We start from the raw sequence: 21,448 nt of genomic DNA on the forward strand, positions 1-21,448 counted from the left end.
GAAGGAAATTGGGAAAGAAACGATCTGCAACGTTAATAACATCTAAATCATAAACACAAGTAAGTCATTTAATCTACAGCGTTTATTTTATAATTGGATTTTCATTCTTGGGAGTAATTTTCAACATGACTATGATCGTGAATCTCATTATAAATATGTGTGTTGTTGTTTATAAACAATACAATACAGTGTATGTTTGTATATGGGGGAGGCTGTGTAATTTCTCCTTACTTGACTAACAACCATGATTTCTTTGAGCTGTGGTAGGAGGGGATTGGAGGGGGTAAGGGTGCAGTTTGTTGTATGGGACTTGCTTATGTACCAGTCCTACAATGGAATGCAGATTGCTGGGTAATGATATCAGGCTTGCATCTAGCTAATGAAGATGGGTTGGAATAGCCTGAGAAGCCAGAAAGGACTCACATACATTTGAATCCATTCGAAGTCCCATTTACAGAACAAGTTAAAGGGCCAGGGGTAGATTCTGCGGGGTGGAATATGCCAGTTTTAAAATGGCTTTTAAATGTGTTTTGAATGAGAACATCAACACTGGATGTCAAATCAATGTCAGTTTAGATGTGTTTACAGTTAGATTATATTTACTGTAGCTCCTTCAGGCCCCGTATGCCTCCTGCTACTGGAGACCTGTTAGGATGTCCCTGCTAAACCCCAAACGGGTGATTAAAAATGACTAGAAGGGTGTAAGAAATGAAATAGGATGTAAGAGAAATATGGGAAGTATCCCTTATTTTACATCACTATTCACTGAGAATTGGCATATAACTGCCTAGCAAGCAGGAACCACTTTATATGTTGAGGCACTTCAGTGAATCTCAAAAGAAATGAGAGTAATTTGTTAGCTAATTACTATGTAGTTACGGTAGCTTGCGACTCTTAGTAAATAGCAAGTAAACATCGGACTGTAAAATAAAGTGTAAGCCCTCATTTCTCCTCCACCTCCAGTAACATGTCTATTTGTTCCAGTCAGGAAGCCTGGCAGAGCTTACTATGAGTCCCAAATGACACCTTATTCCCTTAGTGTATGTCCCAAATGACACCCTATTCCCTATATAGTGCAGTATTTATGAGCAGGACCCGTAGGGCTCTTCTCAAAAGTAGTGCACTATGTAGGGAATATGGTGCCATTTGGGAAGCAGCTTACTAAGACCATAGACAGAACACAATGTCTAATCCAATGTTTGATGGACCAATCTGAGACAGCCACTTGTTGTTGCTGAGTCAACATCTTGTAAATCATCTTCAAGAATATTATGTGTGACAACATCTATAAGTGCTTTAAAAAGCTTTAAAAAGCTAGGGTTAGGGTTACATTATATTCACATTATATTGTCCCATGTTTCAGTACTCACACTTCACAGTCATGTCCTTTGGGTGAAAATACAATAATTAATATGCATTTATCATGAAATGATAGATGAGAAGACGGCAGACAATGACATTAAAAAGTTTCAGAATCAGACCTTGACACAGCATGCACAATGTGTGTGTTATCATGACACAGCTCTGTGTTGCATGGAAGGCGCATTGCACACCATGTACACACACATGCAATGCAACTACAATGCACCACAGCCCTGGTCAATACACACAAACGCACGCATGCCAGTCAGTCTCTCTCTTTCACACACACACACCCGCACACAGACACACAGAGACACACGTCAGTCAATTTTGCTGCTTTGCTATGAGTGTACGGGCTGATTGACGGTCGTTAGTCCCAGTCCCTTCCAGCGCTGCTTGCACATGGCCATTTGCCTTCTCACACCCAGTTTGACCAGTAGGAGCTGCTCACAGCTTAGAATGTGAACTGTGATTGTCATGTTTCCATTGAAACTGAAGAGAGAGGAAGAGAAGAACATCATGAATCCTGTCTGTTTTACACCGCTACTGCCTTCAGTGGGTTCTACCACAGATAAAAGGTTATCAGAATCTTTGATACTACTATGTACTGCAAAGATCCATGGTCCCATGTAAACAACCACTAGAAAAGGGGAGGGCAAGAGACCATTGACATTAATAGAGGCTGGGCGACTGTAAGACCACTTGTTAATTCATGTTGTCGTGTAAGTCGGCCTATGCCAGGGTTCCCCAACGGGCCACATTTGGCCTGTGGGTGGTTTTATTTGGCCCCCCAAGTTTTCTAAACAAAAACTAAAAACATTTTTGTCTTTAATTTAACATTATATATATATATATATATATATATCATCTTCAAATAATATTTTTGCGGGAATCTCCTTGCGAATGATTTTGCCGAAGATTGTATCAATATGTTCATTGTTGGACATAAAACACTGCAAAAACACCAGGAAATCAGCTCCAAGTGATTTTAATTTAACCTCCTAGAGTCGATTGACTTCAATCTAAGTTACATCACAAAGAAATCCCAATAAAATGTGTCAGTTTAAGCTAGAGTTTAGTTGTTTTTTTTGCATTGGATGTATCTCAATCCACTGCATCTGCCAGTGTCACACTTGGCAAAGCTAGAGCGGTCTTTGTGAGACCATGAGACATCCTGAAATCGGTCTTCTCACGTAAACATCTGTAGCGTACGAATGGTTTAACATACAAACTAAACTACTACCAGGCAATGGAAAGGGGAGACTCTCACAAAAACGATGGTGTTCTCCGTTTTGCTCTACGACCCCCACAAGTGTCACGGGATATCCATATCCGACCCCCACAAGTGTCATGGTACCGTTTTTTTTTTAAACTAATGGGAGGATGAAGGTGATTTTGTGCATACCCCCAAAAAAGGGGTTAAATATGTGTACAAAAATACATATATATGTATTTCCTGAGTTTTCTTATATCTCCTAGATTTAGGAGACACTTCAAAACCTTGTTTCTTATGGTTTCTTTTTTGACTGTTATGAATGTGTTATTCAATGTGTTTCTCTAGGCTTTAGTAGTAAAGCCCAAAATCTACATTTTATCAATTAAAAATGATCCATAGTATGACCAGTTTAAAACAATTCCTTGTCAGTTTAGTACCCCATCCTCCAACAATGTCTTACTCTAAAGAAAATACATTTGTTCCCAGGTATTCCCATGCATAATTGAAACACGTGATCGTATACAAATTTAAGCAAGGTTCAAAGTTATTATGTTTTAGACAAATATCTGTTTGGGTTTTCTGTGTTCAATTTGTAGTCTACAAAGTATTTGTAATTATGTCCCGGCCCCCAACCATCTGTTCCAGAAAAAATCATCCCGAGGCTGAATCTAGTTGATTATCCCTGGCCTATGCTCAGACTGCTCTAATACTTTAATCAAGAGCTGTGTGATTTTAATCATGTAATTGATTATTAGGACATCTCAATCTATTTCAATCAATGATAACGCAGAGGCAGCTTTCCTCTCTCTCAGATCGATGTCCTGTTACCACTATCACATTACTGGACAATACGGAAGTCTTCAATGCAGTACTCGATCGCATGTGGCATGATCACATGTTTTTCTTCGAGGTTTTCATAGACTGGTTTTCATAAAGGTTTTGAATCTTCTAGTTATTACAATGAAAGTGTTTTGGCGGGGTCACTTAAATCATTCACATTTTCCAAAAATGTCAGATTATAGTAAAGTATAGCGTTGAAATGATGAGAATGGATTATTATACAAGATTGAGATAATTCAGTAAATAATCAATCAAATATGAATAATGAACACACTGCAAAATACATGTACATTGCCATAAAATTTCGCAACAAGAAGAACAAACATCCATCTAATGCAACAATATATTATTACTAAGATTTACCTTCCAAAGTAAAATCCACACGTTATGGAATATAACAGAATAGAATTTGTGGACAAGTGTCTACACATTGTCAGCAAGCTTGTGCAAAGCAACAGTTGTGCAATAGGACACGCCCATATTTTTGACCGGGAAAATGCAGCAGGCAGTATGGAGCAGAATGTGAGGAGCTAGTTATGCTCCAGATGAGGTGATCCTAAACAACCAATGGGAGAGCCCCTAGACTACTGGCGGTTAGGTCCTGCCCCCCTAAGGAAGAATACGGATGATAGAGAGCCATGGGGTGAGGATTGGAGGGAATGCAGTGTTTCACAGCAAGGTGAATGGTTACTGTAGGTCAAATTAGACTAGAGTACTGTATGTGAGGCAGAAGCCATGAAAAGGTTTACTTCTGTTCCACAGTACACTAATGTACAGTAATGTACTTTGTTTTATTTCTTTGCAAGCATATGTAATCATGCACAGCCAAAACTGCACACAAATGTATCAGACAAATTGATACAGTCTAGACTCAACATAACTATATATACAGCATTAAACTATATACTGTAAGAAGAAAAAACAAAGGGATAAAGTTGGAGCAGATTACACTGCTATAGCGTTTTATTGGTGTTCAACACATGCATGAGTCAAACAAGTGAGCTCCAAAAGTATTGGGACAGTGACACATTTGTTGTTTTGGCTCTGTACTCCACTTAGGATTTGAAATGATACAATGACTACGAGGTTAAAGTGCAGACTGACAGCTTTTTAATTGAAGGATATTTCCATCCATATCAGGTGAACTGTTTAACAACTAAACACTTTTTGTACATAGTTCTCCCATTTTAGGTGACCAAAAGTATTGGGACAAATTCACTTGTGTATTAAAGTACTAAAAAGTTAAGTATTTAGTCCAAAATCCATAGCATGCAATGACTACATCAAGCGTTTGATTCCACACATTTTTTGGGGATGCATCTGCTGTTTGTTTTGGTTGTTTCAGATTATTTTGTTCCCAGTAGAAATGAATGGTAATTAATGTTGTGCCATTTTGGAGTCACTTTTATTGTAGATAAGAATATAATATGTTTCTAAACACATCTACATTAATGTGGATGCTACCATGATTATGGATATTCCTGAATGAACTGTGAATAAAGATGAGTGAGAAAGTTAGAGGCACAAATATCATACCCCCAAGACTTGCTAACCTCTCACCATTATAATAACAGGGGAGGTTAGCATTTTTTGGGAGGTATGATATCCACATCTGGCTTCTTCACTTGCGAGATCATCTGAGACCAAACACCTGGGCAGTTGATGAAACTAAGGAGTTTTTCTGTAATAAAGTCCTTTTGTGGGGTAAAAAAAATCTAAATTCTGATTGGCTGGTCCTGGCTCCCCAGTGGCTGCACCCCTGCCTAGTCATGTGAAAGCCATAGATTAGAGCCTAATGAATGTATTTCAATTGTCAGATTTCCTTACATGAACTAAAACTCTGTAAAATAGAATATAGAATAGAATCCCCGAGCTGACAAGGTAAAAAGCTGTCACTCTGCCCCTGAAGGCAGTTAAACCCACGGTTCCTAGGCCATTATTGAAAATAAGAATGTGTTCTTAACTGACTCGCCTAGTTAAATAAAGGTAAAAAATAAATAAAAATACACATAAGTGAATTTGTCCCAATACTTTTGGTCCCCTAAAATGGGACGACTATGTACAAAAAGTGCTTCTAATTTCTAAACGGTTTACCCAATATGGATGAAAACACCTTCAAATTAAAGTGTAGAGTACAGAGCCAAAACAACAAAAAGTGTCACTGTCCCAATACTGTTGAAGCTCACTGTAACACAGTAAACAGCAGAAGCAGCAGGCAAACATAAAAACTCCCTTATAAAATACCCTTTATTTTTTACCATATACACATTATTTGTTCTAAGAGCAGGTTTCAAAGTGACCACCTGGCAAGCTAAGTCATACCTGCCTTGATTATACGATATAAAGTATAGAATCAAAGTTCCACTGAGCAAGCTAGATCAATATCAAGCTATATTAAACTATGTATACTGGATGGCACACATAGCAATACTTCTTCCCCCTCCAACACATCAGAAGGACAGGCGTAGAGCAGGGCAACCCTTCTACATGCACACACCATATTTCCATTCATAGAAGAGACGGAAAACCTTTTCAGAATGTGCAATGTCAACACTTCTTTTAAAGTGTCTTTCAGAAGCGAGGTCATTTCTGATGCCTATGATGTTGGTTCATCATGTGCTAGGCTGTCCCATGGTGTGTGTGTATATATATATATATATAAGACAGAGGGGAAGATACAGTAACATGACTGTACTGCTTGTTCAACAAACCATGGAAAAACAAACAAATTCAATAGGGTTATTTTCTTAGTTACAAACCAGAGTGGACACTTGCAATAAATAGTGACCATTAAAAGTTGTTGCAAATGAATCCGAATACATTTATACAATCTCTAACATTGAATCAGCATAAATCAGTGTAGGAAAAACTGTTGAAGTCCATAAATGATCAAAACATGTTTAACACATGAAAAACCTTGATCGGTCTCATAAAGCAGTTCATGACTTCATTCTGCTTTGTAAAATAAAACTATTTCAAATACTGATAGAGCAGAAGAAAATACTAAATAAATTATTCCTACACTTGTCAATATTTCAAAATTCTCCGTTGATTACAGATATGTTAAACGTACCAACTCACTCACTCTTTTAATAATAACAAAACAGAAGAACAAGGACTGTCAAGTGTTTGTGATTGTATGAAACAGCACGTGTACTATCAAGAAAGAGAAAAAATATTATTTCAGTACTCCATGTTCTTGCACATACCAGTAAAGCAGTGTTGTTTCTGAAAACATCAATGTCACCTTCGCTAAATGGTGAGAGCCTGGCTCCTACTCAGGCCATCCCTCTTTTCAGCACAGTCACTGTTTCTGATCAGCTGTTGAGACCATTGAGCTAACTGGCTAGCATCTGAGTGATGTGCCAGCACAGCCAGCGAGAGACAAGAACATGGTAGAGTTCAGGTGAAAATATAACATTGGACTCCCCAATCAGAGACAAAATGTCCCATTCATAGTGTTCATAAACATCTCTTAAATAGGTTTATTTTTTACATCAACTAGACAAAACTTCAGTCCATTAATTCAGTTATTATTCAACACCAGACATACAACATTCAGTCTGCCTCCATATCTGTAGTGAAAACCACATTACAGACTTTAGGTTTTAAAGTTATTGTTCTCATAAGACTGACTAATACATTATCACTTCTGACTGACTGACAGCATTATCAGCTACTCTATTCACTATGAATGTGATGCAATCATGCTTGGGCTCCACGACAATATCTGGTCTTTGGCTTCCCAACAGCATTGTACCTGTCCCAATATATGGATGAACAGAAAATCATTGTCAGGTAGATACTACTTATTTGTTCGTTAAAATAAAATGTTTTACACCTCAATAAACAACCATAGCAGTGCATTTAATGATTTAATGATTGTTGTCTTACTCTAAAAAAACATCAAATGACAATGAATAACCCAAAAATAAATCTCTCCGAACTAATATTCTAGAATTCTACACACTCAAAAACAAAGTAAGACATTCAGTCAGAGGCTATAATGGACAATATAATATACTTGGAATTAAACACATCGTAAAAACAATACAATGATCCAGAATATTCCCCAATCATACATATCATGATACATTTCAATACTACCTGCCCTCGTCTGACCTATAAAAAAGGTTAACATTAACTGTCCCTGGACTTCATTTAGCTCCCTTTGGACGTCCGTTTAAGTCCGAGGAGGGATTGAAGGGTGGATGGATCTGTTAATACATGCAGTAGAGTAGGGGACGACTGGCTAGGGATGGCTTCTTGCTGTCAGAACAGAGCAAAATATGTGTAGTGCTGTAGGCAGGGTACGTCTCATATTACCCTTCAGAGGAAGACCAGCCCCGGGACAGAGTGAGCTGCTGGTTTATAAAGATGTCTGTTGATACTCCACAGTCCTTCTTAAGCTGGAGAAAGTTCCAAACCAACTGTTAGATAGGGACTGTTGATTATGGGAATACATTGCAACCTTGTCCCTAATGAAGCTGGTTTCTTTCAAAACAAAAAAACACAAAAAAATTGTACAATGCGTGGGGGTTCCCTTCGCAGTGTAGTAAATTGCCAGAGAACATGAATATGTGTTACTGGGTAGCAGACGTATAGCTGATGGTAGACAGCTCCAGAGTGGGCGGATGAGAAAGTGGATTTGTCACAGACAACAGTCTGGGGACTCCAGGCACTGGTCAGGTCAGAAGTCAAAAAGGTTAAGAGAGGTCTACTAAGCGAGGGGTTTCAAACCTCTCCTCAGGGACCCCCAGGCGTTCCATGCGTTTAGACTATTCCATGGCTAGCACACCTGATTCAACATCTTAACTAATCATCAAGCCCTTGACTAGGTGAATCAGTGGGCTAGTTCAGGGCTACAACATTGTGAAATGTCTGGGGGTCCCCGAGGAGAGGTTTGAAAACCACTAAACTAAGTGAACAGGGCGTCCTCAGCCTTCTTCTGGGGTGCACCGGTAGTTGCACCGGGATCACCACTAGGGGGTGAGGGGAGGCTGGGCACCGTCTCTGCTGCCTTTGCCCGCTCTTCCAGAAACTTGTCAAACTCTAGAAGGAGGACGAGAGGGATCAGAGGAAGCATATTATACATGCTAGATACTAGAGGTGAATAAATGTTTCCTACCTTCACTGGTCACCCCCTCTTCGCCCTCCTCTCCTTGCTGTCAAGGAAGAAAAAGCATCATTGTGGAACTATCTTAAGGATAACCTGAATTCTGAATTTAAACTCCTGTTATATACTTTTACATTTTGACCTTTCATTTACCCAAAAGTGCAGTTTTAAACACAACCAGACCCAGCATTGACAAGTTTCTGTGCTTAAAACCACCGACAGGATTACACCCACACAACGGCGGATCCCCCATTTCACCAAACCGCAATGCCATTTAGGTTAAAGAACTTCAACAAACACACAGTATTACTACATATTCGTACACCAAATTAAAATGTTAAGACAAAACCACCATGCACCAAAGAGGACAGAAATCGTCCTTTGTTCCCTGCCAGGACACACCATTATTTAAGACTACACAGAAAGCTACAATGGATCAGAAACGTGATTGGTCAAAGATGAGGAAATGTGTTGAAAGACAAAGAAAGTGGAATGTGTTAGTTAGATTTCTGAAGAACAAGAGGAGTCCAAAGATGGAAGGATGCAATAGGAAAAACAGAAAAGAAAACAGGCGGAATAAAATCATAGTCTCACCACGTCAGTACATAGCCACTCCTCTATGTCATCCATGACAGAGGATTGGCCAATGGGAATCTACAGGGCAACGTCATGGACAAACAGAACCACAACAAAAATATCCACAGAAAAAAAAGAAAAACAAACCCAACTTAAATATAAAAATAACTGAAATAACACAAAAAGCAATACTTAAACCTAACATTTAATAAAAACGCAAACAAACCATTCGATAAATGGTATATAGACCTCTGCTACTGATTGATGACATGCAGTACCAAACACCATGAAACACTCCAACTAACACACAGCCATGTGAAAGCTTTGCAACGCCATGCAGTGACAGTCAATATGAAGAGGCAGCATCTTCCAAGCTGTATGAAAAACTGTGGGATGGGATGGCCATGCACTAGACTTTAATGTTAGAGTTGTTGTTAGGGAGAGAGGTTGTCTGCTCAAAACAACAAGCAAACTACCACAGGCCAGCTAAAAAGATCTATCCCATCAAAAACAAATCCTAAATAACAAATCTCTATATGAAATCCTTACTTCTCTGAGTGAGTGTAAGCTTGGGATCAATGGTTAGAGCAGAGGCCAACAGTAAACACACACGCCAATGGTGGAAAATAATGTATTGCCCGTAGGGCTGACCCAATTTAGTCGACTGGTCGATTGGTTGTTGGTCGACGGAGAGACCCGTCTGATTCTCGCCTGTCTCAGTGGCCTAATCCTTTGTGGAGGCCGTGGGGATGGTACAGTCCATCACTAAGACATATGTGCTACTGAAATTGTATATAGTTATATTATGCAAGAACAAAATGGTGCAAGGTTAATAATTATTTATTATTATTTTATAACAAAGGTTTGCCGAATTGTGTGGTTAATTACTATTAACATATAATGACAAACATCCCCTTTCATTTAACTGTGTATCTGCCATATTTTTTTTTGCAGACAGCACACGCAAATCTGCCTAACTGTTGCCTAAGACTTACCTACTGCTACATACGGTAGCTACTTGAAATTCTTATTAGGTCTAATTAAAGGCAAAATGTCAAAAAAGTCTGCAGTATGGCAACATTTCATTGTAGTAAAGGATGACACCAAAAAAGTGGAATGCGAACTCTGCCAACAGCGGTTTGCTTACCATAGTTCGACAACAAATATGACATACCACTTGAAAACAGTAAGTTAACCTCCTTTGTTTTTCTAGTTGCATGCTAAAACATTGACAGGTTTTATATGATTGAAAAATGAACATCACCAGATTTAATAGGCCTATTACAATGTCATAACATAGTATTAGCATACAGAATTTAAAATGTACTTTGTGTATTTATAGGCGCATCCCCAGTACAGAGCCTCCACTGCTAGCTCATGTTTAACCACCTTGGACCAAAAGCCCCACATCTCAGAAAAAAATCAAACGAGAGATAACCGATGGTATCGTGGACTTCATTTCCCTGGACATGAGGCCCGTTAACCTGATAGAAGGCGTGGGATTTAAGAAGATGATGAAAATCTTGGAGCCTGGTTACACCGTTCCCAAGAGAGAGACTGTTATGCATGCTCTGACTGCCAAATATCATAACACAAAAGAGAAGGTTTTGGAGTCGATCCAAAACAGCCAGGCAGTAAGTTTTACAACCGACATGTGGACCTCCCTGAGAATGGAGTCTTACATGACCATCTCTGCCCATTTCATTACCAAGGCCTGGAGACTGCAGTGTCTTGTGCTGGAGACAAAACGAATGGAGGAGAATCCCACCACAGCCAACATTGCAGAGAGACTAGGAGAAGTTGCAGACGCATATGAAATTCCAGGATGTAAAAGGGTTGCTTTGGTACATGACAACGCTGCAAACATGGTTTTGTGTGCGGATATACTGAGGCAGGAAGCGGAATGGGCAGACGTTAAAGGAGTCAGATGTACCGGGCACACCTTACAGCTGTGCATCAATGCCGCTCTCGAACAAGACCCCATCTGTCGCACTGCGGCTGCAGCCAGACACCTCACGGCTCATTTGAAGAAGGAAGCCAGAAAGGGACTGAAGCAGAAACAACAAAAGGTGGCTGAACACCTCCTGACCCCAGACGTTTCCACGCTGTGGAACTCTTCTCGGACAATGCTAGAGTGTCTGCTAGAACATAGATGGCCCATATCCGACGTGCTCTCCAGCCCCAACTACACAGAGAAAAGGGAACCCAGCCTTGATCTCACCACAGCGCAATGGAACATGGCAGAAGACATTTGGAATGTGCTGAAGCCTATGGTCACCCTGACGGAGCTGCTGTCTGAGGAGGACAACACATCTTTATCTGCAACCTTACCCATGCTGGCCCATCTCAAACGCCGCCACTTAGCCGTGGCGGAGGACGACAGCCCTACCACTAAGAGTCTCAAAACAAAGCTGGTGCAGGAAATTGACAGAAGATGGCAGCTCAACGACCAAATATTTGACGGTAGTCTTTACATCCAAGCAGCAGTCATAGACCCCCGCTTCAAGCTGCTTTCCTTCCTTGACGATGCAAAACGGGATGAAGCCTATGTCAACCTGTCCCAACTGGCCGACAGTTTGAGCGCGTCACAGCTAGAGGAGCCAGGGCCCCATGAGAGAGAACGAGACAACTCTACATCCACGGAGGAAGAAGAGGAACCTGCACAAAAGAAAAGGAAAACGGACAAGGAGCGAGAGATGGAGATGCTCATGTGTGGAGATGAGGAAGAGAAAGAGGATCAACGGGATAGCAAAGAAGAAATTAAGGATTATCTCCAAGATAGAACGAAAGTCAACGGTGGACCGCTAGCTTGGTGGGGAAAAAACGAGGACAGGTATCCGAAGCTGGCCAGAGCAGCGAAATACCTCTTCTCCATCCCGACGACCTCTACTCCATCAGAGCGGATCTTTTCCAAGGCAGGGCTTATATTCAATAAAACCAGGAGCTGCCTTCTGTCCGAAAATGTTGACAAGCTGGTGTTCCTGTCTCATAACTTGAAAAGATTGGGGAAGTAGGTTAATAAGTGGCAGCCCAGGTCTATGTGAGGAAGTTAAGTAAGCCAGTCCGATACAGCTGACAAGAGAGACGACTAAGCTATTATGCAGGCGGATTAACGTTTGGAATTGTGCAAGTCTATGCTTAATAGTCTATGCTTTTTGTAAGAAGCCTAGGCCTAAATATGCCATTTTAATGTTCACCATTAGAGATCATAAGCTGCTGTTGAAGGTGACTTAAATAGCCTACTGTTGTGATGGGCCACAACTCGTTCTTCCTTTATTTTATTAGTTATTAAACATAATATATTTACTGTAATAGTGTTCAATTACAGTGTCCTCAGAAAGTATTCACACCCCTAGACTTTTTCCAGTGTGTTACAGACTGAATTTAAAATTGATTAAATTGAGATTTGTCGTCACTGGCATACACAAAATACCCCATAATGACAAATGGAATTATGTTATTCAAAATTTTTAACAAATTAATTGAAAACGAAAAGCTGAAATGCCTTGAATCAATAAGTAGTCAACACCTTTTTTATGGCAAGCCTAAATAAGTTCAGGAAAAAAAATGGCTTAACAAGTCACATGGACTCCCTGTGTCCAATAAGAATTTAACATCATTTTTTTAAATGACAAACTCATCTCTGTACCCCATACATACAGATAATTGTCAGGTCCCTCATTTGAGCAGTGAATTTCAAACACAGATTCAACCACAGACCAGGGAGGTTTTCCAATGACTTGCAAAGAAGGTAGATGGGTTAAACAAATGTTTTAAGCAGATATTGAATATCCATTTGATCATGTTGAAGTTATTAATTCCACTTGGATGATGTATCAATACCCCTAGTCACTACAAAGACACAGGCGTCCTTCCTAACTCAGTTGCAGAGGGATTTCACCAGGAGGCCAATGGTGACTTTATAACAGTAAGAGCTTAATGGCTGTGATAGGAGAAAACTGAGGATGGATCAACAACATTGTAGCTACTCCACAATACTAAACTAATTGACAGAGTGTAAAGGAAGCCTGTACACAATAACGTTTAAAAAAAATCTAAAACATGCATCCTGTTTGCATTAAGGCACCAAAGTAATACTGCAAAAAGTGTGGCAAAGCAATCCACTTTTGTCCAGAATACAAGTGTTATGTTTGGGGCAAATCAAATACATTACTGAGTACCACTCTCCATATCCTCAAGCATAGTGGTGGCTGCATCATGTTATAGGTATGCTTATAATTGTTAAGGACTGGGGAATTTTTCAGGATAAAAAAAATAAATAAAATGGATCTAAGCACAGGCAAAACCCTAGAGGAAACCTGGTTCAGTCTGCTTTCCACCAGATAGTGGGAGATTAATTCCCCTTTCAGTAGGACAATAACCTAAAACAAGGCCAAATTTATTTTCAATTTGCTTACCAAGAAGACGCTGAATGTTCCCGATTTAAAATGTTGACGTAAATCTGCTTGAAAATCTATGGCAAGACATGAAAATGGTTGTATAGCAATGATCAACAACCAATTTGGCATAGCTTGAAGAATTTTGGATCAATCATGGTCCACAAAGCTGAGACTTAACCAGAATCACTGCCAATGGTGATTAACATGTTTCGACTCAGGGGTGTGAGTACTTATTTAAAATGAGATCTTTCTGCATTTCATTTTCAAATAATTAGCTAAAATTTCCCAAAACATGTTTTCACTTTGTCATCGTGTGTAGATGGCCGAATTTAATCAATATTGAATACAGGCTGTAACATAACAAAAACCTGGAATAAGTCAAGGGGTATGAATCAACTGTATGTTGATTAAATACTAGGCCTGTAACTGTTGCGGCTGATTATTTTAATTAAGAACAACTTTGTTTACTGTTCGATTTGTTATGTTCTTAACAAATGTCTTATTTTATCTGCTCTTTATTACATAGCTTATAAGATTTTTCCATTTTGCAATATCTTATATTTGAGAGACAGGCTATTCACGTTTGGAGGAGTCGGTGAAAAGCTTATCTTTGACCGTTTTAACCTAGGCTGCTGTAAGTCTAATTCAGATGGTGGACTCCCACAAGTTGTTACCTGGTTGATTCGGTCAAACAGAAAGTATTAGTCTGTTGTGTATAATCACCAGTCTTGAAGCCAGGGGCGTTGGAGCGACTCCGACATTGGGGGTCCGGGGGCATGCAGATTTTTGGGGGGGAAAACAGGTTTTACATTTTAATTTCGAGAAAAGGATACAGACAAATATTAACTTCCAAATGGGAAAATGTACAAGGTTAAAGTGGGTCTTGCAGAGGGGCACTTCTTCTGGTGCAGTCCAATCAGACTTAGGGCCATGGCCATTCATATTGTACTGAATACCACTGTGACAGTTAAGCTAGCAACATGGTCAATCCAGCATCTGCATTGGCCGTACAGCATTTACTGCGATGCTGCCTTTGCAGAAGTCTGGGCATTCATACTTCTTGCAATTCGCAGAATTGTTGTAAAGAAAGTTGTCAAGGAAGGTAGTTTGTGTTTATACAGGACGTACAGCTCCCACCTACCATTCACATCCCATGCGGCGCCTTACAGAGCCCTCTGTAATGTTACAACATTTTGGAGGTGCTTGATTTGGCTTCCACAGACCACAGGCGGCTCTGCAAATGCATCACACCCTCCGTACTGAGCCTCTGGACTGCATTGCCAGATCAAGCATAAAAACCAGCTTTTTAAATGTGAATATGTTCAATTAAAAAAACTGTACTCTTTCAGTTACTGTATAATTAATTTCCTAGTATTTTGCTCACTTCATCAGGTTGTTACTACTGATGCTCTACTTACTGTATGGTTGACAACTTAAAGTAACATTGTTCACTTAGGTTTATTTTCTTATGGTTATCTTGATCTCGGGCTCCCTTTTTAATCATTAGTGTGTCTTAATTATTTAATCAATCAGTGCGCTTAAAGAATCAGACAAGCGCAGTGCATATAGTTAATTTTATTCAAACACATAGGGTGTGTATATATGGAAAAATACACGTTAAGAACAGAAGACTCTCAGTCGACCAAGATAATTTTTTGTTGGGGACAGCCCTACCCGACAGTAACAGCACACCGCATGGAAAAGTTAGTGATCATTAGTGATGTTAGCGCACTTCTAAAAGTTGACCAGCCACAATACTCACTCCTCCTGCAGGCTGCTGCCTGACTTCCAGAGTAGGAGGCAGCTCAATCCCACCTACAGCATTAAGGTCCTCTATAGGAGCTCTGCCAGGATAGAGGTAATGATCATGAGGACAGCAAGTTATAAAACATTCAGATTTAAAATGTATGGTGCAGAACAGACACCGTCAGTCATGTAGAAAAGCTAATTGTGTATGCTCCACTCATTACAAGCCTAGGAGGTAGGGGTTGTCTCTGAACAGGAGAACATGTATGATGTGTTCTTACGTGACGAGTGTCTCGGTGGTCAGTGGCAGAGCTCCGGTCCTGGTCTGGGCAAACATGTCAAAGTCATCCTGAGGCTTACAGCTGGGCAGAGAGCTCAGAGTGCTGGTCACACTGGCACCCACATCTGAGGAACAACAAAAAGACAGCCGCCATATTGTTCCAACAAAATTAAAAATAAATATCAATATTTATGTTTTTAAGAACTTGTCACATTGCTAAATTACCTGGCAAACAGTTCAAAGAGAACAAAATGCTTCAGCGCTGTTAAAGTAAATTTCCTTTTTACTAAATAGACTTCGGTGTACAGTAACAGTCTGGAGGACATACCGAGGATGGCCAGCCGAGAAGCGAGGGAGGCAGGTGAGGAAGGACGTTCGGCAAGGGCGGTGGAGGACGGAGGCGTGGCGGTGGAAGTGACCATGTTGCTGACGACAGCAGGAGATCCAGGGCCCAGGTCTATAAGGTTGTCCTCTGTAGCCTCACTGAGGACCTGGGATCCAGGGATGACAGAGGGGGAAAGAGAGAAAGAGACCCATTGAAGACAATGTAAGACCACTCTTTTAGGAGCCATTCCGAAACAGAATGCTAATTCCATTTTCCATTACCATCACTACAATAAAGTGACAAACGAGTCCTGAAGTAAGGGGACAGGGATTACAGAAAGGGCTCTGACATTTGGCTTCAGTTTTGTTCATCAATTTGACTAACATCAACATGATTACCTTGAACAGAAAGGTACAGGCAAATAAAGCACGTGAGAGGTCAGGGAATATCATAGGTTAGCTGGAGAAAAACATGAATCTGCCCATGAATGAGGAACAGTTGTTGTTTGTGGGACTTTTTCTGAAGGGAGTGGTAGGTACTCAGCCAGAATGGGTTAGTGAGAGAATTGCAATAATACGATTTGTTTGTGGCGAAGAATGAGCTGTTTGGTGTGTCTGTGATATTATCATTTATTTATGAGCAGTGACCACAGTAACCATGCAATGACCTTTGCACTGGGTGGGTGTTTTTTCTTTTGGCTGCGAACGAGAATAATCCTTCCTCTTGAGAATGATGGGTGGTGGTGGGGAAGGGGTGGTGCATCTTTAGACACGGGTAGATGTTACCCCTTAGGCACAGATCTAGGATCAGTTTACCCTCCCTGAATCCCAACTTTAACCATACGGGGAGGAAACCCACCAGGCCGTAGATCAGTGTCTAGTGGCAACTACTCCCATCTTTAAACTGTCTCTGTGTCAGTTACTGAGGGGAGTGGGTGGTTAAAACGTGCCACATGGAGAAAATGGGATGTACAGGGTCCATATAGTTCAGCCATGTGTTAACAGTGGCCACCTTGGGTCCAAATACGTGAGATATTACTTATTGGGGCGACTTTCATACTTGCCTGCCTCAGCTAGACATAGAGACAAACAGAAAGGAGAAATACCATGAAAATCATTAACATGCCTGGGCAACACGCCACGGTCAGTGTGGACATGATATTAATGGTAAGGTGCGGACATCGACAGACGATCTAACATGCCTACATCTCTAGACAGAACAGTTGTATTTTAGACATGGACAATGTCCATGGACAATGTTACAGAATGAGGAAATGTGAGAAACAGGCAAGCTATGGAAGACAAAGTACAGAAACTTTACCACAGAAATATGCGACAACCATGTACAAATAAGCAAGGGATGTCATTGTGTGTGTGTGGGGGGGTTACGTTCTATGGCTGTCACTGCTAACTCACCCCATTATTGATACCCTGAGATGCTCTGCCTGACCGGTACCTCTCGTACCTGAGAGAGAAGCCAAATAACAAGTAGTCCATACCTGCTCACAACGACTATTACATGAAGTCATGCATGCCTCTCAGAGGAGAAAGGTGTTGAGACAGAAATGTTAGCCATCTCTTAGTGGTGGGTGGGTGTGTGTAAGCTAGCCTACCTGTCGTAGCGTAAGAAGATGTTGTTGAGGTCGTCGTTGACGTGCAGTAGTTCCTCTGTGACCTCCTCGTCAGACACACAGGAGATGAGCTCCACTATCCTCTGCTGCATGGCCCGGCACGTCCGGTTCAGCTCCTAAAAAAAGCACAGGAGGGTTAGCCGTCAAAAGATATAGTGCTGCCCAGGCTGAAATTACTTGTTAATATTACAGATACTTTCACCAGTACACCAGAAACAATGAAGTGGCCTCCGTAAAATAAAGCCTAGGAGTTTTCGCTTGTCATGTCACACGGCCAAGAAACCCAGCCCTATTTACACGCTATAAGAATACCAGAGAGAAAGAGGGGAAAGGAGTATGACCTGCAGGAGCTTGTGGTCCGAGGGGTCCTCCTGTCCAGGAACCATCTCTGTCAGCATCTCTGACATCACCTTTGTGTTGCCACGCACAATGTCCAGCTCCCTTCGCAGCCGGCAGATCTGAACAGGGAATACCATGTCAACTCCTCTCAGATCCATCTCCATGCACCTTAGAATGCAAGCTATCCAGAAGATTTTAAAGCCTTCTTACAAATCTGAGAAGGGATCAGATTGTGCAACTGTAATGGAAATTCACTCTCGCCTACCTGTTCAGGTGAAGGGTTGATAGACCCAGAGGCACCAAGGTTGGGGACCTGCGGGGCGGAGTAGGTGGGAGGAACAGACGATGCAAACGATGGGGCGGAGACAGCATGGGGAGGAGGCTGCTGTTGGGGTTGGGGGATAGGCTGGGCCAGGGGAGGGGCAGTGGCTTGTTTCTCCTCTGGGCCAGTCAACAGCTTTAAATGAAAAACAAAAAGAGATTCAAACCCCAAAAAACTCAGATAAACTTGTTGAAAAATGGCAGAACAACAGATGTATTTTCATACTCAATTTAGAGTAAGGAAATGCATGCAAATGGATGTGACAGTGGCAGTTGTACCCGCTGAGGTGTGTGGATGGGAGACAGGACATCCAGGTCCGACATTGGGAAATCTATACCCTTTCTCTTCAGCTCCTCATAGATCTGGACCACACCCGTCAGGTCTGGACTACTCCTGAACGCATCAGCCCACGCCTGGGAGACAGGAGGGAGGGAGAAAGCAGATGAGAAAGACAAGTGTTATATACACTGTATAATCTTCTCATGTTTCTCAGTGCTGTATTCATTAGGTGTTCAAAGTATTAAGGTCAGAGGTGTCCCAAAAAATGTTTAGGCTACCACAGAAGCTATTGCTTGCCGAGCAAGGAAGCATCTTTGGTGTATCATCATTACACATACATCTTTGTGAGAAAACTATGCTGTGTTTGTAATATAACACTTGCACTAGGTGAGAAACCATTCAGTTCATTGCGGTCGGGTCTCTGTTTTGTGTTACAGTACTTGTACAAGATGATATGAACAGAGTCTGAGCCAAAAACCGTATGGTTCCTCATTGCTGTCAGGTCTGTGTGCTCTAGCAGACATCAACAGCCACCATGTCAGCGGGAAACTAGAAGCCACCTGAGGTAATCGGTCAGGGTTACCCGAGATCCCCATGGTAAACAGAGGACCAGTGGCCTGGCTGCAGGTAGCACACCAGCAAGACCCTGCGTGGTTAACACTGCAGCTACATGTAACCAAACATCCTCCTCCACTGCCTCAGTATGTAGCCTATACCGTACAGTACATTCTCAAAGCACTTGCCATACAGTATACTTCCTCAAATGACTCCCATTTTCTCAAGGACAAACTATCATCATCTCCTCAGACAATTCTGTCAGAATACTCAATGAAAGCTGGTTCTATTACTCAAGTCGTCAAATATAAAGGAAAACATGTCATGCATACACATTCACACAAGTGTGTGTGATCCTTTACCTGGATCAGTGAGAGCACTTTATCTTGTACGATAGTGGGAGGGTTGTTTTTGGGAGAGATGATTTTCACAAGCACGCCATCTATGAAGTCCCTGCTGGTGATGAGGGCATGAAAACGATGCCCACAGTTCTTCACACATGTCTCCAGGACGGTCAGTGCCAGCATCACCTCCCTGTAGTTCTTGTTCCCGTTCAGCCTCTTCTTCATGGCCCTGATGGCATCCTTGGGCCTGCAGCAACAACACACAGAGCAGAGCACAGGGTCAGAGAGGGAGACAAACAGACACATGATGTGCATGATACACAAAACATATAGTCTACTGTGTAGTAACAATGTAGTAACAGCACCACCAAGCATAATTTCTCCATGTTGACTGAAATAATGTTAGTAACACTTTACTTAAACTCTTTAACACTCAATGTTTTACTTACATGGCCTAATAGAGGGCTCTAGTTTAGGTTACACTAGAATGCAGATGACAAATCAATCGTACTGTGATAGGTAGGTGTGGCCTTCCCTTGAATTCTTCATATAGGGCTTTATCAAATCTCATACTTTGAGATAAACTGGGAGTAGGGGCAAATCAACATACCCTAACTTCCCACCCATTTATCAAACAGAAAGAGGCAATGGCTTTCAACACTTTCACAAACAAGGTTAATGGACCAGATTGCCACCCAAGCCTTAGAAAGTAGAAGAGCACTTGGATCAAATCCATCCTGAAGTCCATTACTGCTTCTGATAAGACAAGTATTTGATAAGCGGCAAACAAAGCCAGAGATCTTCAACAAGAAAGCGTGGTCATATTCACATGTAAGTCACTAGGGACAAATGGAGTCAAACTTCACATAGCTCCAGAAGAGGTGTAAAATGTGTTTTTGACTTCATATTATTCATTGGCATAGTTGAAAGCTATTTTATACTTACCCATCCTCAGTTTCATTTATGATGTCACATATTTCCATATTGAGGGTCCAGTCCTCACTCTGAAGGGAGCCATCAGTGGCTCTCTCTAAAGAAGACAGAACATTACATTTCCTCTTGTCAGAGCAGTAGAAAAATATTGTAATTTGAAAACAATATATTTTTCATGACTTTAATGATCACATACTAACTTGTCAGCTAGCTAATTGTCTCACAACCACTGTCAACTCTATACTGTGGAACAGACAGGTAGTGCTAACTAGCTAGTTGCCCACACTCGTACTGGGGAGGGCTGGTTATTGCGGCTTAGGACAGCTGCGCCTAGGTCAGTGATCCAGTTGTATCAGTTGTCAAATGTATGGCAAACGACAGACATGGTTCAATCGAATAGTTAGATAGCCAGCTACAATCGTTCGCTAGTAAGCCAGTTAGCGCAACCAGATACAGTACAGACTGTAACCTAGCTAGCTTGGTTGCTAACTAGCTAGTTTAGTAGTGGGAATGAATACACGTTAGTTGACGTTAGCTATAGCAGGTTAGCGATACAGCATACTGTTCCAGATCCCCACCTCGAACTAGCAAGATTACCACCAACTATTGTTTATGCGTATATACACATAGCTAGTTAACATCTTCATTGCCAACCAGCCTGCAAATAACCAAAATAATAGCAAGTCAGCCAGGCATATAGCTTCGCGGCTAATAAGTGGATCAATAGCCAAAGAGCTTAAAAGACGATAGCATGTAAGAATCAAATGTCAATGCGATTCAAGAACGTGAAACACGATTATCTGACGTTTCCTTTCAATCACAGTTTATTTTATAAAGACTTACCAATGCAATGTCCCACAGGAGTGCTGTATGGATTTCCCAAAAGGAACTCCATCTTGATCGACAACAAACAATTTGTACGAAGTCACCAGTTCATGGGAAAGGCACAAGTAAGCCCCGCCCGGATGTCAATCTGATTGAGCAACATTAACATCCATCTTTACATTATTATTGTAAATAAATGACAACCAACAATAAAACCTACTCATTTTGGTTTTAGTTTTTACTTAATAGGATTTTACAATCTGTGCAGTCGACACAATCCAATGTAAACCCTTGAAAAAGTATGTTTACATAGCAACCTTCTCACGTCAACAAGACAATAATTCAATGAATTTACAATAG

General features: G+C 41.0%; 1 protein-coding gene and 1 long non-coding RNA gene across 4 annotated transcripts; both read right to left on the minus strand.

The window, feature by feature from the left end:
- Positions 1-64: 64 nt before the first annotated feature.
- On the minus strand, positions 65-3,898 carry LOC115112636 (uncharacterized). The gene is made up of 2 exons (XR_003860983.2): positions 3,782-3,898; positions 65-1,854 (listed from the first exon to the last, which is right to left on the minus strand). It is a non-coding gene; the product is annotated as an uncharacterized LOC115112636 (long non-coding RNA).
- Positions 3,899-4,348: 450 nt separating this feature from the next.
- Positions 4,349-21,383, minus strand: LOC115112887 (TOM1-like protein 2). 3 transcript variants are annotated; one of them, XM_029639916.2, is made up of 14 exons: positions 21,107-21,383; positions 20,276-20,360; positions 19,349-19,577; positions 18,431-18,565; positions 18,096-18,287; positions 17,833-17,949; positions 17,474-17,607; positions 17,277-17,325; positions 15,865-16,027; positions 15,538-15,661; positions 15,273-15,354; positions 9,129-9,188; positions 8,547-8,583; positions 4,349-8,470 (listed from the first exon to the last, which is right to left on the minus strand). In XM_029639916.2, exons 1-14 carry the CDS (start codon positions 21,156-21,158, stop codon positions 8,337-8,339), a joined length of 1,593 nt encoding a protein of 530 aa, XP_029495776.1. In that variant the 5' UTR covers positions 21,159-21,383; the 3' UTR covers positions 4,349-8,336. The 3 variants fall into 3 exon arrangements, with proteins under 3 accessions (XP_029495776.1, XP_029495778.1, XP_029495779.1); XM_029639919.2 differs by lacking the exon at positions 9,129-9,188 and adding an exon at positions 13,529-13,584 and having other exon boundaries at positions 8,385-8,470; XM_029639918.2 differs by lacking the exon at positions 9,129-9,188.
- Between the last annotated feature and the right edge of the window lie 65 nt (positions 21,384-21,448).

The sequence above is a fragment of the Oncorhynchus nerka genome, linkage group LG28 (genome assembly GCF_034236695.1).
Source record: "Oncorhynchus nerka isolate Pitt River linkage group LG28, Oner_Uvic_2.0, whole genome shotgun sequence".
In the NCBI taxonomy this organism is placed as follows: domain Eukaryota; kingdom Metazoa; phylum Chordata; class Actinopteri; order Salmoniformes; family Salmonidae; genus Oncorhynchus; species Oncorhynchus nerka.

What these genes read in the sequence shown, in the direction of transcription:
- LOC115112887 (XM_029639916.2), bottom strand. Translation starts at nt 21,158, where the DNA reads ATGGAGTTCCTTTTGGGAAATCCATACAGCACTCCTGTGGGACATTGC. An exon ending in TCAACCCTTCACCTGAACAG is followed by an intron (nt 17,950 to 18,095) that starts GTAGGCGAGAGT and finishes TTCCCTGTTCAG; the next exon opens with ATCTGCCGGCTGCGAAGGGA. An exon ending in ACCACCGAGACACTCGTCAC is followed by an intron (nt 15,355 to 15,537) that starts GTAAGAACACAT and finishes CTATCCTGGCAG; the next exon opens with AGCTCCTATAGAGGACCTTA.